Source organism: Saccopteryx leptura, chromosome 7, assembly GCF_036850995.1.
Source record: "Saccopteryx leptura isolate mSacLep1 chromosome 7, mSacLep1_pri_phased_curated, whole genome shotgun sequence".
Lineage (NCBI taxonomy): Eukaryota > Metazoa > Chordata > Mammalia > Chiroptera > Emballonuridae > Saccopteryx > Saccopteryx leptura.
In genome coordinates this window covers 68,543,675-68,561,802 of record NC_089509.1, presented here as the reverse complement: position 1 = coordinate 68,561,802, position 18,128 = coordinate 68,543,675, and the positions used below count along the sequence as shown (strand labels likewise).

At 37.3% G+C, this 18,128-nt stretch overlaps 1 protein-coding gene across 5 annotated transcripts in view; it reads left to right on the top strand.

Annotated features, from left to right (window-relative positions):
- PDE1A (phosphodiesterase 1A) overlaps positions 1–16,827 on the top strand; it is a 401,691-nt gene extending 384,864 nt beyond the window's left edge. For 4 of the 5 annotated variants that reach the window (XM_066345509.1, XM_066345505.1, XM_066345504.1 and 1 more), the window contains 2 exons: positions 10,089–10,205; positions 13,148–16,821. In XM_066345509.1, coding sequence (XP_066201606.1) covers positions 10,089–10,162 — 74 coding nt within the window. In that variant the 3' untranslated portion in view covers positions 10,163–10,205; positions 13,148–16,821. Of the gene's footprint in view, positions 1–10,088; positions 10,206–13,147 lie in introns of all 5 variants that reach the window. The other variant, XM_066345506.1, reaches the window with a different exon arrangement.
- The last annotated feature ends 1,301 nt before the right edge of the window (positions 16,828–18,128 follow it).

Here is an 18,128-nt window from a genome sequence, read left to right as displayed (position 1 = left end):
GAGAATTTTTTCTTTGCTGTTGGTTTGTGTCAATTTCATTATGATATGCCTTGGAGTAGGTTTGTTGGGGTTAAGAAAACTCGGAGTTCTGTTTGCTTCTTGAACTTGAGGCTTTAGTTCTTTCCACAGGCTTGGGAAGTTCTCATCTATTATTTGTTTGAATATGTTCTCCATTCCATTTTCTCTCTCTTCTCCCTCTGATATACCTATTATTCTTATGTTATTCTTTTTGATGGAGTCAGATAATTCCTGTAGGCTGTAGGGCTATCTCATTTTTTTAAATTTTTGAGTCTCTTTCTTCTTCTCTCTGTTGTGCCTCAAGTTGCTTGTCTTCTATTTCACTAATCCTACCTTCTATCTGGCCTGTTCTATTAGCTAAGCTTGTTACCTTGTTTTTCAGCTTGTGTATTGCATTTTTCATCTCTGTTTGATTTGTTTTATAGTTTCAATTTCCATGGACATATATTCTTTGTGTTCATTGAGTTGTTTTTTGAGCTCCCTAAATTGCCTTTCTGTGTTTTCTTGTATATCTCTGAGTATTTTTAGGATTTCTATTTTAAATTCTCTGTCGTTTAACTCCAAGGTTTCCAATATATTAAATTTTTTCTCCATAGATTTTTCCTCATCTATCTGTGTTACCTCTCTTTCTTTTGTATCCATGATATTTGATTTTCTCTTTTTTAATGGCATCTGAGGGTGGTTTTGTTCATAGTATTAATGAGATTTAATGAAGAATAAAAAGTTAAAAAAATAAAAATAAAAAATCGAAAAGAGTTGTTTTTTTAAAAATAATTAATAATTAAATAAAGAAAAATAAAATAAAATTTTTAAAAAAGGAAATTATTCCCCCCCTTCTTTTTTCTTCTCCTCTCCTCTCCCCTCTTTCTTGAGAAAATCTTGTGGTGAACTGTGAATTATATTGTACTAAATAGAACAAACAATGCCTGTACTGGAGGGCCTGAATTGGGGAGAAGTAATAAAGGGGTAAAAAAAACCCCAGAAAAAAAGGGGGTATGGACCCACAAAAAGCAAATAAGAAAAAAATTTGGGTCAAGAATAAAATGATTTGCTTTTAGGTGTTGGTTGACTAAGAGTTATGATGAGAGGAATAAGAGGGAAACAGGAAAATGGGGGGACAAATTAAAAAATTACTATTGTATTTAGTGGAACAAGAACTAGATAAAATGGAGAGCCAGGGATGGGAGCACTGCTAGGGAGTTAAAAAGGTGAAGTAAAAACCCCCCAAAATGCCACAAACATAAGTTTGAGTCCCAGATAAGATAATTTGTTCGTTATTGAGGTTTGAATGAGAGGAGACGTAAAGGAGAAAGGAAGAAACTAATATAGAGGGAGAAAAGAAAGAGAGAGAGAAAAAAAAGAGGGAACCACTAAAAGAAGAAAAAAGAAAAAAGAGGAGAGAGAGAGAGAGAGAGAGAGTTAAGGGTTTTGGAGTGCAACCCTCATAGAGAGAAAGGAAGAGGAAAGAAAATAAAATGGGAGATGTAACACTTATGGGTAGTGTAGTTCAAGGAGAGGAGAGAGTAAGACCGGCAGAGAATTAAACGACCAAGTTGGAGGAGGAAAAAAAAAAAACTAGAATAAAGATAAGAGAAACAAACAAATATAATAAAATGGGATAGGTTATAAAGTCTGCGGATTATTCTTGATTTTGAGAGGTTATCTTCTTGCTTTTTCTTTTCTCTCCCTCTTCCTGGTCGGTGTCTCTGTACCCTGGGTTCTGCCCCTTTGGCATGCTCAGGTAGAGGTTTGCAGTTGATAAGTCTCTATGGCAATGTCATGTATTGTGCTTCAGTCTTGTTGGCAGTCGAGGCTCATTAGCATTTATAGGCTCTGACAGTGAGAGTGTCCGTGTTCCTGGAGCCTCTCTCCTAGTCTTTCCTTCCTCAATTAGTAGCCTGATAATCTAGCTATGGGGTTGCTGCTGCCTCTGCCTCTGCCTGGATAGTAAGAGGCTCAAAGTGCTGGCAACTCCCCACTCTATTCCCACTCAGTACAGGGCTCTGGGTAAGGCTTAATCAGTCAGAGCAGCTAGCATAATCAGGCAGGGCTTCTGCCCACTCAAAGGCCTCTGGCTCTGCCACTCTGTCCAGTAACACAGGCGGGCGCCCACTTCCAGGTCGCTTGGAGGAAACTCTCACTCACTATTGGTATGCAATCCAGGATATCAGGCCAGCAGTCTCACACTCTGAATGAAACACCCGCCCGCACAGAAAAGTTCCAGCATTGGAATTGGCTCTCGTTCCCTCCCCGTGTGCGGCTTTTTCAGGGCATTGGCGCGGCCCAAGATTCTGCTTTTGGACCACACAAAGGCCCCTGACTCTGCCCCTCTGTGGGATAACACGGGCTCCCCCTCTGGAGGTGCTGGGAGAAATCTCTTGCCCACTTTCCGTGTGCGCCGACCAGGATTTCAGGCCAGCCGCCTCACCCTCTGAGTGAAACCCCCACCCGCACGGAAAAGTTCCAGCATTGGAATTGGCTCTCACTCCCTCCCCATGCGCGGCTTTTTCAGGGCGCTGGGGCGGCCCGGAGATTCCGCTTTCAGCCCACACAAAGGCCCCTGACTCTGCCTCTCTGTGGGGTAACACGAGCGCCCACTGCTGAGGCACTCAGAGGAATCTCTCGACCACTATCTACGCTGACCAGGAGATTGGGGAAAATGGCTACCCCATTTGTCTTTCTTTGTCTGGGTTTGGCGCAAGTGTTAGCTTGTATTGACTGGGTTGCCACAGGCACAGTTTTTCCTCGGCTTGGATCTCCGTGCCACAGCCTGGTTCGGCCGTTTGTGCCGCGGCCTGGATCTATTCACCCCCTTTGCCCGGAAGTGGTATTTTTCTTAGCAGCCCACCTGCTTTTCCTCATCTCTCTTGGTATTGGTGCTCAGTCCTGCCTTTGTTCACTCTTACCTTCATGCCCACAGCAAAATTTATCCCCAGGCAGAAAACATAACACTGTTTCTTCCCTAGATGCATTTAAACTAAGACTATTTTCTCCATGGTGTCAATAAGTTCTTATTCCCAACTCTTAAGACAAATTATATAAATGCCAAATACTGATTAGGATCTGAAGCTCTGATTGAACTGTCACTTTTAATATTTGATTATCACTTTATTCTAGTTATTTGCAGCATAAGCTGTATCAGTAAACCAATAATACAACTAAAGCAACCTAGATAGACCTACCTGCATGAGGAAATATTGCTATACTTAACAAAGGTCATATTTTTTCCATGAAGAAAAGAGAATACAGTGTAACTCACAACTAGTATTTCTGTTGAGAAAAATACACAAACCAATTTAGAGCTAAATATTTTTCAAACTGTACTTGCTGTTGCTACTAAATATGGAAAATTAACTGGAATATTTTTCTGAAGGATTATTTGGGATTCTGTCTCTCAAACTCACCCAGGCTATAGTGCCTTGAATAATCAGTTATCCTTCCTGACCATATGTTCCTCATTTCTAAACTGGAGTGAGAAATATATATTATTGCAAATATAGTCCATTAAGTTAGATCAATTAAAATATATCTATATAAAACATGATATTTTTATTAATTATGAATTCTGTGTATTAGAAAAATTCAACAACCATATCAAATTTGTTATTTCTTTGGAAATTTATATTAACACAAAAGAAATTATTTAAAAGAGGGTAGAGTTAAATTCTGTTTAAAGAAAGTTATTAGGTAGCCAGGATAAGTGACATATCAATATGGCAGAAATGGTGAATGTGATATGCAAACGATTGTAGTGTGAAAAATGGTAGAACTAGAGGTCAAGATTTGGGATGCACTTTGTCAGGGGATCTAGCCACTTGATAGTCTTGAAACCTTGGGCAGTGACTCAACCAACATCTCAGTTTCAGCAGTTGTTAAACCCTGCCTCACAGGTTTGCTGTAAGGATTCAGAGAATTAAAACCAATAAAACTTTTATTTATTTATTTACTTATTTATTTTGTGACAGAGACAGAGAGAAAGACAGAGAAAGGGACAGATAGGGACAGATAGACAGGAAGGGAGAGAGATGAGAAACATGAATTGTTTGTTGGAGCACCTTAGTTGTTCATTGATTGCTTTTTCATACGTGCCTTGACCAGGGTGGGGGGCTACAGCAGACCAAGTGACCCTTTGCTCAAGCCAGCGACCTTGGGCTCAAGCTAGTGAGCCTTGCTCAAACCAGATGAGCCTGTGCTCAAGCTGGAGATCTTGGGGTTTCAAACCTAAGTCCTCCATGTCCCAGTCTGATGCTCTATCCACTGCACCACTGCCTGGTCAGGCAAAAGTAAAGCTTTTAAAACAATGCTAACCTCCACCTAACAGTTGTTCACATAGTGTTATTATTTTTATATTTTAAATTATATAATAATTTTCCTTAATAGAGAAATTTTCAAATACTTCAGTAAGGCCTTAACTAGACTACTGGAGTCTTTAATATCCACTTGATAGTGCTCTTTAGATTATTCCCTGCAAGTATTATTCATATTATCTATTAAACCAACATTCTATGATTCTAATATAATAACAGACAGCTCACATTGTAGAGTAAGAGCTTGGGTTATGTAAATTTACAGGATTTCTCTATGTTTTGGTAGGTCTGTTCTTCCTATGACCATTATCTCCTTTCCTCCCACCCCCCACCCCCCGGCTGAATTTAAAATCTATTTATAAAGCAGTTTTTCATCATTTTACTACTTGCTTTCTTTCAGGTGTTAATATTTAAAACTGGTTTAGATAAACAGAGAAAAACTCTTTGAGATTAACAGAATTATTTGAGAGCTCTTATTTTCACTACCTTTTTTTCTGGCTGTCAAACTTTGCTTTGAATACTGTATACATATTGTATTCATTCCTAAGGAGTAGCTTCCTGTGTATGTGAGTTTGCAAATATCATCAGTAAAATAAAATTCCATGCTAACATTATTGCTTTTGTTGAAATAGCAGTAAATTAAAATCTAATAGTTTTGGCTTCAGGTTATTTAATTTTGATCTGCACTGGAGGAAATCACTTAATTATTCTGATCCTGTTTCTTTCCTGTGAAGTTAAGCTTGATCATAAATTTTAACCCATTAGTTATACAGATTTATTATATAGGTATACTTGGAGAGTGATTTTTTACTAACTTTTAACTGAAATTTAGACATTCGTTTATTTGTAGGCAACAATAGACAGAGTAACATTTGTGGTATTTGTCACCAATAGAAATCATAGACATTTTTATAACCTGTTAAATTCATGAAAATACCTGGAAGTATTATTGGATATTATAATTTTAAAATTATATAGATGATAGACCTACATGTGATTTAATGCATTAATAAAGCACAAATATTAGTGTATCACATCACTAGTATATCTTAAATATGTTGATAATTTTATTTATTTATTTATTATTCATTTGTTTTTGTATTTTTCTGAAGTGAGAAGCGGGGAGGCAGAGAGACAGACTCCCGCATGTGCCCAACCAGGATCTGCCCAGTATACCTACTAGGGGGCAATACTCTGCCCATCTGGGATGTTGCTCGGTTGCAACTGGAACCATTCTAGCGCCTGAGGCGGAGGCTATGGAGCCATCCTCAGTGCCTGGGCCAACTTTGCTCCAATGGAGCCATGGCTGTGGGAGGGGAAGAGATAGAGAGGAAGTGTGTGGGGGGGGGAGGGTGGAGAAGCAGATGGGCGCTTCTCCTGTGTGCCCTGGCTGGGAATCGATCCAGGGACATCCACATGCTGGGCCAACTCTCTACCACTGAGCTAACCAGCCAGTGCCATATAATTACATTTAAATAAGTGCAATCCTTTGTAATCCTATGTATTTTATTTTATTTATTTATAAATTTTCTTTTGAGAAGGCCATAGTTTCACCAAACTAAAAGAGGGGCTCATGATTCAAAAACATTGTGAATCTTAGAATGAATGCTTCTCAAATCCTTTGACAGAGATCATGTTTGAGTCAAGATGATCTTTAATGGATTGAGCAGTGAAAATCCTCTTCTCTGGCAGAATGATATGACTCTCCTTTTTAATGAAAGACTAAGGGTTACTTCCAAGTAGTATTTTCCAAGGTAATTGTAAACAATTTTACAACTAAAGAGTTATCAAGGAAAAGTAATGTGATTTGAATTAGCTGAGGACTCTAGTATTGACTTAAGCAATCTGGCTGCCATGCATGGCTTGGCAATGTTGTGTATGTGTTCCTGAAAACACGTGGAATGTTACAATTTTTTAAGGGAAAAACTTTGCTCTCAGTGTTGTAAAATTCTTGTTCTGAGTTAGTCATAGTTTTTGATTGCTGCTTTTCTAATTACATGTTTAAAATTACTCTTGGATGTAATAATCTGTATATCACTTTATTAATTTTTTTTTGCAATTGCGATATTGTTACTGTTTGATTTTTGTTTACTCTCTTGTTACTGGTGAGTTTTTTATTCACTAGCTATAAGAGCATTTGGCGGTAGATGGACCTCAGTGTCCTTCTCCCATTGTAAAAGTTCCTCTGAAAATTTTTGAGAACCAGAGAATTAATTACTTATGTTCCTCTCTTTTTAATTCAGTGTATATTTTTCACTCTGTTCTGTCCTTTCTAGTCTATTTCATTCTTTTTCTGATCTAGTCAAGAGTAAAAGAATATTAAAGCAGAAGTTTAAGCCAAGACTTTAATATAATGAATATTAGAAACGACTTGAGAAACAAGAATTTCAAAGTAGTTTCAGAGCCATTTATAGGTTTATTATAGCCCTCACCCAACTCAAACAAATAAACCGGCCGGGATTGCTGACAGCTGAAAAAGATTTGTGAGGCAGGTTTCTTTACAGAGCTCTCTACTATTGGGAAAGACAGAAATGCTTCTCACTTCATCTCTCTGTTTTTTTTTTAAATCATTTTTTTATTTTTCAGTTACAGCTGACATACAGTATTATATTAGTTTCAGATCGACAACCCAGAGATTAGATATTATATAACTTGCTAAGTGATCATCCTAATAAGTCTGGTGCCCATCTGACACCATACATAGTTATCAGAATATTATTGACTATATTCTCTATGCTGTCCTTTAGATCCCTATGACTGGTGTGTACTTCTTAATCTTTCCACCTTTTCACCCATCCCCGAACCTCTCCCATCTGGCCACTGACAAAATGTTCTCTGTATCTATAAGTCTGTTTCTGTTCTGCTTGTTCATTTATTTTGTTTTTTAGATTCAATTGTTGCTAGAGATGTATTTATTACCATTTTATTGTTCATATATTTGATCTCCTTTTCTTTTTCTCTTCCTCCTCCCTCTCATTCTCCTCTTCCCTTTCCTCCTCCTCCTTCTTCTTCAAGAAGACCCTTTAACATTTTATATAATACTGGTTTGGCCTGGGTGGCGCAGTGGATAGAGCGTCAAACTGGGATGCAGAGGACCCAGGTTCGAGACCCCGAGGTCGCCAGCTTGAGCGCGACCTCATCTGGTTTGAGCAAAAGCTTACCAGCTTGGACCCAAGGTCACTGGCTGGAGCAAGGGGTTACTTGGTCTGCTGAAGGTCCGTGGTCAAGGCACATATGAGAAAGCAATCAATGAACAACTAAGGTGTTGCAATGAAAAACTAATGATTTACAGCAAAATGGTGGGATCTTGATAACATTATACGAAGTGAAATAAGTAAATCAAAAAAACCAGGAACTGAACTATTCCATACGTAGGTGGGACATAAAAGTGAAACTAAGAGACATTGATAGGAGTGTGGTGGTTATGGGGGGAGGGGGGATAGGGAGAGGGAAAGGGGGAGGGGGAGGGGCACAAAGAAAACTAGATAGAAGGTGACAGAGGACAATCTGACTTTGGGTGATGGGTATGCAACATCAGTGAACAACAAGATAACCTGGAGTTGTTATCTTTGAATATATGTATCCTGATTTATTGATGTCGCCCCATTAAAAAATAAAATTATTAAAAAAAAAAAACAACAAAAAAAACCTAATGATTGATGCCTCTCATCTCTCTCTGTTCATGTCTGTCTGTCCCTGTCTATCCCTCTCTCTGACTCTCTCTCTGTCTCTGTAAAAACAAAAACAAAACAAATACTGATTTGGTGGTGATAAACTCTTTCAGCTTTTTTATCTCAACTCTTTCAGCTTCACTAGACCCTTTGGGTAGCTTATAGTTATGGAAATTTTGAGAATGAAGTCTAGTTCTTACAAGAGAAATATATAGGGTTATATGGTGGCAGGAGAGCCAAAGTAGACTTCAGCCTTTCCTCATGTAATCAATGGAAACACTTGCTTCACAAGTGTTTCATGTGAACCAAATATGTCCCACCCATATTTGGAAGGGTGATAGTACCTCAGCAGACAGAAGCTGAAAAGGTGCCAACAGATTTCCAGAAGCTATTGACATTGTAAAGGAAGCAGACTCTCATGTGCCCATATCAAGGTGATGAGAAGTCTCTAGCAACTGAGCTTGGCAAGAAGTTCCTGAAGAGCCCCTAAATGTGCTCACAGAAGAATCAGCTCTAGACACCTGCAATGGGACTAGTCAAGGAGAAACTTTGCTGCTCCTTTTGGCCCTCTTCTCAACTTTCTCCAGCTAAGGAGACCAAGGTAGTCATTAGGGGGAAGGTGAACAAAAATGAAAGAAACGTCAAACATATCCCATCCCCCACATCATTTTTGGGTTCTGCCACAAACCTAATGTTGAAAAGAAATCTTTTCTTTGTTTTAAGGTTGGTGTGTATTATAAGTGATTAGACCTTCTAATGTCTGAGTTAAGACTTTGGAAATTTAATGTGATCACATGATTTTTTATTATCTAGAAGTGATAAGAAAAATTATAATACTACCTGAAATATACATTTTCCTCATTGAATGTATTTTTAAAAATAAAGTGAGAGACAAAATAAGTTATCTCAAAGTTAATTGGTGCAAAGTTTAACTGTTAATATATTTTCAGTCAAATTCAAAAAGAAAGCATTTTAGGCCCTGGCCAGTGGGCTCAGCGGTAGAGCGTCGGTCTGGCGTATGGGGGACCCGGGGTTCAATTCCCGGCCAGGGCACATAGGAGAAGCGCCCATTTGCTTCTCTACCCCCACCCCATCCTTCCTCTCTGTCTCTCTCTTCCTCTCCTGCAGCCAAGGCTCCATTGGAGCAGGGATGGCCCGGGCGCTGGGGATGGCTCCTTGGCCTCTGCCCCAGGCGCTAGAGTGGCTCTGGTCGCAGCAGAGCAATGCCCCGGAGGGGCAGAGCATCGCCCGCTGGTGGGCAGAGCGTCGCCCCTGGTGGGCGTGCCGGGTGGATCCCGGTCAGGCGCATGCGGGAGTCTGTCTGACTGTCTCTCCCCGTTTCTAGCTTCAGAAAAAAAAAAAAAAAAAAAAGAAAGCATTTTATCATGTATATCTATTTTCTGAAATATCAAGGTATTTAGAGTAATTAGCTCAAAAATTAACTTCTGTGACTTTTGTTTACTTTATTTCTCCTATAACACTTTTTAACAGTATATTTTGCTTTATATTTCTATATTTAGAGAGCCTTTGCAACATTCTCTAGAAATGTTGGAACATTTTTCATGCAAACTTTTTTTTTTTTCTTTTCCTTCAAGGTTTATATGGAAACCTAATGATTCTAAGATTGCAAATTTCATTAGTTTTTTTTTTTTTTGGCAGATTATATCTTATCTTAAACATTACTATTCTCTTTTTCTCTTTTACTCATTTGTTTTAAATTCATAGCAACTAATTCGTGTGCGGTAAAAGATACTGATCATTAGAGGGGTTGTTTGAAAATTTGTTTCAATTAAACATTTTCAGGAAAAACATGCATAATTTTTACATTTGATTTAATAGATGTTTAAACATGGGTCATCTGTTTCATTTCTGTATTCCCAGATTAAGTTGCAACCTCACAGAGGTGTGTAATGGTCCGAAGATGACTTGTTATACTGTATAAATGCACAGGCTGAAAAGGAATATTTGTATCTTTGGAGTGACATAAAGTCCATTGTACAATAGTCTCCAACATTTTACTAATGGCTTCAGTTTCCTGACTTCACTCGTTTTATTCACAGGCCTGTTTTGTTTTTGTTGGCTTGTTTTCTAGGTGAACCTGATCTTCATAAGAACTCAGAAGGTCAAGTAAATGCCGAAGAGAAACGTGCTGATGCACAGTCATAGGTTTCAAACGCCATAAAGGCTTCTGTCATTGTAAACATGAGAGGTGAGTATTGTTTTTTCAGATGAGAAACCTAATTACTGAAAGAAATGTTTTGTAGAAAATCACTAGAGACAAAATTATCTTATTTAAATACCCTCTTAGATTCCTCTATTTTTTAAAAAAAAAATTGTTTTTCTATCGTCAGAGGCAAAGTCTAATCTTTTCAAAGAGTTCTTAATTTGCTTATCAATTAAAATATTTACTGAGACATTTTATCCTTTAAATAGAATAGGCTGTAAGTCAATAGGGAGGTTTAATCCTGATTTCTTTTTCTGCTTCATGTAAGTAATATGAGTGTTTAGAACAGGGGATAATAACAAAATGAGTACATTTTATGAATGAAACATCAATATTTGCTAAAATCCATGAACATGTGCCCCAGTGTTTCTCTTCTGGAAATTCATTTTCTAGGGCTTGCCTTCAACCTACCAAACTATTAACTCTGAGAGCGATGCCTTGGAAACCTGAGTTTTTAATAATCCCATCTACTGATATCTCTGTATGCTAAATTTGAGAACCACTGTACTGGGTCTTCAGAGGAGGTGCAGATAGAAGGGAGGGGTGTGTATTTATAGTGGAGATGTGTTAGTGTCTCCTTAAAAAAGTAAGAGTAAAGCCCAAGTGTTATAATGCATCCTGCTGTTGGGGTGGTAGTGAGCAAGAGAAAATGCTGAGGGTACCATACCAAGAGTGTGAAATGTTATCATTAGCCCTCAAATGTTGTTTTAGATATGAGAGAGTTAAAATGTGATTAGTTTTTAAGATGATTCATTTCTCAGTATTCTCCACTTGGTTATAAGACATTGCTAATAATTGTTTTATTAGTAGCAACTTTCAAGTGTCAGGGACTGTGGTGAACATCTTGCATGTATTATTGCACTCAACAAGCAGAGTTAGTGGTTGTGATCCTTATTTTACATATGAAGCTCAGATGGATACCAAGCCACAAAGTAGCTGTTCAGCAATTAAAACCCATCTCTAGACTTAACTATTTTAATATATCATATATTAGCTACAGCAATTTCTCTTCTTTCCCTAGAGCTTGTAGCTGTTTTCTGGTTTTTGGTATTAGGTTTTCCTTTTTTTTTTTTTTTTTTAGAAAAGTCTTTGAATCTTGACGATATATCATAGAACTCTCAAAGTATATTTTAGTGAAAACTAATCCAGTGGAGTGTTTATAAACATTTAAGTACAAAAGGATTTGTTGTCAATAAAGGCTATTAGAAAACAAAGTTAAACAATATTAAGCAAGATTCTTTCCTGTCAAACACATCCAAACCAGTGTACACTATATGGCTTCCAAAAAAAAAAAAAGTGTAAGATAAGTACTTTTTATGCATTTATGACATCAGGTTGAAATATTTATGAACATTTTCTAAAAATTGTGTGTAAGAAACACAGGTTACCAGTAAATTTGTAAAAATGACAAGTATGAAAATATCTAAGGCAAAAAAAAAATTATCTGTAAGATTCTGGCATCTCATCAGTAAAAGATTTTGATGAGACTTAGTTGGCAATTAATGAAGTCTCTCTTTCTTTTTTTTTAACTAAAAATCCTCCAAAGCTAGAAAAGTTTGAGACCCATTTAAAATAAATAGTGATATTCAAACCCCAGCAACTAGACAAAAATTTTTTTCAATCCAAACCTACTAAGTTTATTAACTTCCTTAACATTTTGAGAAAGCCCTGTGTTCAGGACACAATCTACCAGGAATCAAGTTGGTAAAAATCCACATGCCTTCAAGGAATAGGCAGGTCTCTTAAATGATAGAAGCAGGCAAAGTCCGAAAACAATAGGAGTGGTGACAATTGGCAAATGTGACTCAGGTGTAGTGTCTGGAGGAAAATAGGACTGGTCAGCCTCGGAACACCCACCCGGAAGGCTGCAACAAGCTACCATTTAGTTCTGGCAGATTTTCACCTTGTAAGACTGAGGACTTAGTGTTTTCAGGTGTTCCTATTGGTTGATATATTTGTGTGTGTGTGTGTGTGTGTGTGTGTGTGTGTGAATTTCCCAATTTTTAATGTTGGCTCAAAGTTTTTAGAAACTTGTTTGGTTTCAAAAAAATTACATTTGAGGTTCAGATTAAGCCTGCTGGCTCTTTAATGTTCAATGTACTATCCAAGAAGAGGTTAAAAACTGATGTTTTGTGGGCAGGACTTAGCCTGTGCATTTGCATTTGTTTGACTTCCACACTAATTTAAAATAGTTTTTGAAATATCTTTAGACAGGGCTTATGCTGTTTACTTCACTATAGCCCTGTGGCTCTTGTTGTTTTATATTTATACATGCCCACTTAAGTCATTTATATCACCTGCCAGTCCTGTATAACTATTTAAGTGTGTGACTTCTGATCCAAAGGATCAAAATTTTTTAGTGGAATCAAAGCATACAAACACAAAGAGAAAAAATAGAAAGAATTCCAACTGGCATAAAATCAATATCTTTATATACTGACAAATCACTTATTTTTGACAGTATACAACATCCAATGGGAAATTACAGAACAGTAATTGATGTCTGTATATGACTAAAACATGTTCACCATATTCATTTGGATTTTTTTTCAGGACAATCAGACTAGTACTAAAACATCCAAATTCCTCAACTTCCTACAGAACTGTATTCTCTTTCAACACACACTTCGATGAGGCCATTTTTACGGACTCCTATATAAAGAATTAATAAGAAGAACATAAATTCTGTGCTAGTATCTCTGGCCAAATAAATCTCAAATGTGCTATCAGAGTTTTAGCCAGTGCTTCTGCCATCATTTTTTCCTCCACAATTTTGCCTTCTTCAGTCAATCCAGAGAAATTTATAAGACAGAAGTTGGATAGTTTTGTTATCATTTTGAACCCAGTTATAGCACAGGTGACTATGAAATACATATGCAGAAGATAATGCATTTTTAAAACCTGCTTTCTTCTGTTCTTTTACACAGAGTGCTACAACTACAAAAATTTTAAGGTCTCAAGCAAAAGAAAAGCAAAAACGAAATTATGGAAAAATGTGTTTTACACCTTTGGGGAACAGGCTATTTAGATTGTCCTTGTTATTTTAAATACATGAGAACAAAATGAGAGGGAAGAGTGTTCAGGAGCTGTGGTTGAAGTCCTAAGACAACAATGAAGCATCATAGCCTTGGCCCTGTGACCTGATGAACACATCATCATAACTCTCAAGCTGGGAATCCATGGTGAAACCTGTCCAGGAAGCAAGGGGGTCAGCCTGAGTCATCCTTGTGGCTTCAGAGCACTAACGCATCACCCACAGGGGCAACATCACCATGGCAGGCACGCAGTACCTACCATCTAAGATAACAAGAACCTTCAGCTGTTGTTGGAGACAGACACAAGAACTGAGAGTGGAATTTGCCTGCTGGGGTGTTGATCCCATTAGGATGGAACAGAATATATAACAGGCTAAGGGATGAGTAACGAGACGTGTGTGTGTGTGTGTGTGTGTGTGTGTGTGTGTGTGTGTGTGTGTGTGTGTGTTATATTAAGAACATCTATGAGAATGGAAGCTTACACTTTTCTGAACAGATAACATTATTTGATGTGACTTTACATTTTACGACACAGAAACAAACTACCACCCTTGGAGGCTCTGCTTCTTTGTCATGTTTTGCCTGAGCATGTATAAGCTTTTCTTTTGCTCCAAACTGAAGAGCTACCTTTATTTGTTATCAATTGACTAGAAATGTCAAGCACAGTTAAGTGGTGTAAATTTTCACTGTAAACACTTCAGTGATTTTGAGATTATGTGACTTTATTTTTGTGAAAGGCAGAAATTGGATGGAAGAAAATCAAAAGTAGCCCTCAATAAAAGGGAAGGAGGGTGTGTCCATCCTAAAAAGGTTTCTGTTGCACCTGCTTCTTTTCTGGATTCCACAATGCTAAGCAATATTTTAGAAATGGATACGACCAGAAGCTTTTAAGTCTAAAGAGTGGGATTTTATAACTCACAACTTAGATCTCTTTTAATATGTAAGCCATATTCTATATTCTATATGCATATTAGCTATGCATCATTCTAATTTAAAATATATTTGTGCATAGACTGTGTATAAAGTGCTTTTAAATGTTCTGTGAATAAGGTTTGTAGCTTTTGTTTCATTTGAATCTTCTGTAGAAGACAGCTAAATAATTGAATTGTATCATAGATATTAAAATGCAATTGATATTTTTAATGTAAGTGGTAAAGATTATCTATAATAATGTATTGGGGGACATTTATAGATATGTACAGCATGGTGACCTTTGTCCTTTAAAAAGGGTCTTTTATTTCTATTTATGGAGAAACTATGACTATTGCTTTAAGTATCTTTTCTTTAAGTAGCTATTTACCAGCTAGAAAACATTCTGCATTTAAAATAGAACCTGACTATGGAAAGTCTAATTCTTTTGTTCCTATTTGAGCCAGTTGTGTCTTTCAGTAGAGCTATAGAACCTCTTGAGGGAGAAGTTAATTGCAACACTCTTTCTCTGTTGTCATAGGAAACATATCCACTTTGTTTCTATTAGTACCTTACTTAAGATCTATAGACTTTGTTACTAAAAAAGAGGAGTATAGTGAAATGAGCAATTTCTGTATGTAGCCTTTAACCTAATTTTGCAGGTTACATGACTTATAGAGGACTGTGGCTGAACTTCCAGAAGGAATGGAAAAAACACGCTCCATTTCCTCAGAATTGTCATCCTGCTGATGCACTTTCCCTCCCAGTTTCTCTCCTTCTCCCTCTTTCCCTCCTTTTCCTCCCTTGGCTACTTCTCTCCTTTTTCCTTCTTTATTTCTTGCTTCCTTCTCTCTCTAAGATAGCTACTAACTAGTGCTAATTAAGGAAGTCAGGGCAGGAATTTCCAGTGCCCATTTCTTCTGCAAAAATCAGCATTGGGTCATTCCGAAGAAGGAGTCTGATGAGTGAGGCTGCTGCACCTTGAGTGTCCTGCTTTGCATTTTTATCCTCAGCTATCCGACATAAATCTAACATTTTCATATGCCTCTTCTTACTGGTATTAACCAGTACCTCTTTTATTTAAATTTTAATATGACAAGCTACAATTCTTATGCTTTTATTCTGCTGTAATCCTCTGTATTTCTTATTACATATGATAAATAAATTGTACTTGAGAGAAAATATTGTGATCATTTGTTGTCTGATGTAATTCAATTTGGTGGCACATTGAAAAGTTGGAGAACTCGGGAAAAACCAGAAGTACGCCAATCTAAAAATCGATGTGACTCCCTTCAGAAGGGATTTTTGCTCTATTAAAGAAATATTCATTAAACAGTCATTATGGTACCTAATATTTGCAAGCTCCTGGCCAGATGCATGGTGCACACAGGAATCTGGAAACCTACATCTATCCTCTAGAGATTTCATACCTATAGAGAACATGACCCATACACCAAAGAACTAAATACTGCATATAAAAGTAACCCGATGCAAACAAAAATGCACCTATAAATGTTAAAGTAGGTAAAAATTGCTTCCATCTTCAGAGCTTCCAAGAACACTTTTTAGAACAGATGGCACTTAAGTTGACATTTCAACAATAAATAATAACAAAAGCCTATATTTATTGGTTATTTTTGATGTACAACCTCAATGTAAAAACTTAACAAACTATCGCTAATCTTCAATAACCCACGAAAGTGGGTATCAATATAAGTAAGGAAACCAAATCTCAGAGGAAGGGACTTATCTAAGGTCATGCAGGTCTCCCTTGGCAGAGCCCATATGGGATAGGGCCCTAGGTCTCTCGGGCAATGAAGAACTGTTTTTCGGTCTGCTGCATCTGTGCCGAACAAGACAGAAGCACAGTGGAAAGAAAAACTCTGTAAAGCACAATGTGAACAAGGTAACACTAGAGACTAATAAAGAAGCAAAGAGCTTCCAGTCCAGGTAAATACCTGGAGAGAGTCAATTAACTGAAGTACGAGTAATTGGCACGATGCATGTCATCTCTCAGGCTGTGTCTCCAAGATACTAAAGCATTCCTGATAAAAATGTAAAAATTTATTGTGCCATCAGCGACATTACACTTAACTGAACTTTTTACTTCAAATATGATGCTATGATAAATTTCCACCTAATACCATAAAGCTTTCAAAGGCCTTATTTTAATTTAGAAATATAATTTAAGTCTAAAACATATATACCTACTGGTACTTGTTTTTTTCTAAATACTGTAATACTTATCCACCATTTAGTGTAAGGTATAAACAATACAGACAATATATATATTTTAGAGTCAAAGAAGCAAACTCCTAATAATGTCCCACATTACATATATGTAATTTCTCTGGGGGGGATCCTAAATATTTAAGATATAAATCTTACATGTGAACCAACATATATAATTAAAGATTTATTTGGGGGTTATTTATCTTTTAATAACATTAATACATTTCTAGGTTACTTGCTTAATACTTGTGATGGTCAGAGAGTTTCCCTTGTATCTCAAGCTGATACATTTTTATCTCATAAAGATTATAATTATTTAGTATTTATTATAGTTTAGAACAAATACTCTACAGTCTCACTACTGTATTATATTTACATTCTTTTCTGATCTTCTCTCTTTTATTCCCTCTAGAACTACTCTTTGAAGAATTGTTATCCCTATCTATGGAGATGGAGTAATGATAAAAAAGAAAAATACTCTGTGTAGGATCATGCAGCTAGTAAGTGGAGGAGTCCGGACTTGAATTCTGAGGGAATATGACTCCCCACACCTGCCATGCCTTCACCTCCCATATCCATTATTTCCTTTCCTGCCCTTTATTCAGTTCTACTCTCTTCCGTATCAGGCACTTGTCTTTAGAAACTCCCCTTCTGGGAGGGCAGAATTTCCAGTGGCAAAGGCAGGTGTGCTTTGGTGACCAATCACACTGCATATTACAGCAGATGTCTGTGGATGGAGAAATTATTTCCCATACTTAATATGTGATCTTAAAATTTTGCTTTTCACATAACCACCGGTGTCCAGTCTAGACCTTTGCTCCTTAGACTGTTGGTCCCTATCTGGGAACTTCTTAGAAATGAAGAAGCTCAGGCCCAGCCACACCTATTATGTTGGAATTGGCATTTTAAGAAGATGGCTGGGATATTTTTATGCATATCACTTCTAGACAGTAATTAAATATGATGTAGACCCACTAAGCATTTAAATATGAGGTTGGTTTTTTTCCACACTAAATAAGAGGCTCCTATGCTCTCAGAACTGTACCACTCTCTCCAAACTAAAGCAAGCTTAACCCCAAGAGATTGCTGAACTGGATATAGTCTGTGATATTCTCAGTTGTTGAGAACCTTACTACGGCATAGAGTTTGGGTCAATTTAAAGTTAATTGTACTATTTTTATAAACAACATCAACCTATTTCTTCTTTCTATTAAAAACAACATTGTATAGATCTTTACCATCTACTTGTGTTCAATATTTGACTTCTTTGCATTCAGCTCTTTTCTCTTTTGCTTTTCTGCACACTATTATATAAAAATTAAATGTTCTCAATTCATTCTTTGGACCCATTGCCATTCTTAAAAACAGTTTCTCCTTGTCTCCACCAGAGGGCAGCAAACCTCTTCCATAAAGGATTGGACTATTTCAGGCTTCTCAGGCCACATTCCATCACAGTGTTGCCCGGCTCTTGCTCTTTCCTTTTTTTCTCTCTTCCTGCTTCTTCCTCATCTTTCTCTTGTTCTTCCTGCTCCTTTTCCTTCCCTTCTTTAAAAATCTTTTAAAAATGTAAACACCATTAGATTAGCTTAAGGGGCTGGAGGTTGCACACATCGACAGGCCATGAGGCAGGTCCCCGAAGGACTGGGGAGGTCAGTATCTCCAGCCCGCTTGTCACCCCTCCACAGCACCCAGCGGTTCAGAGGCGCTGGCTGCAACACCGGCTCTCAACCGT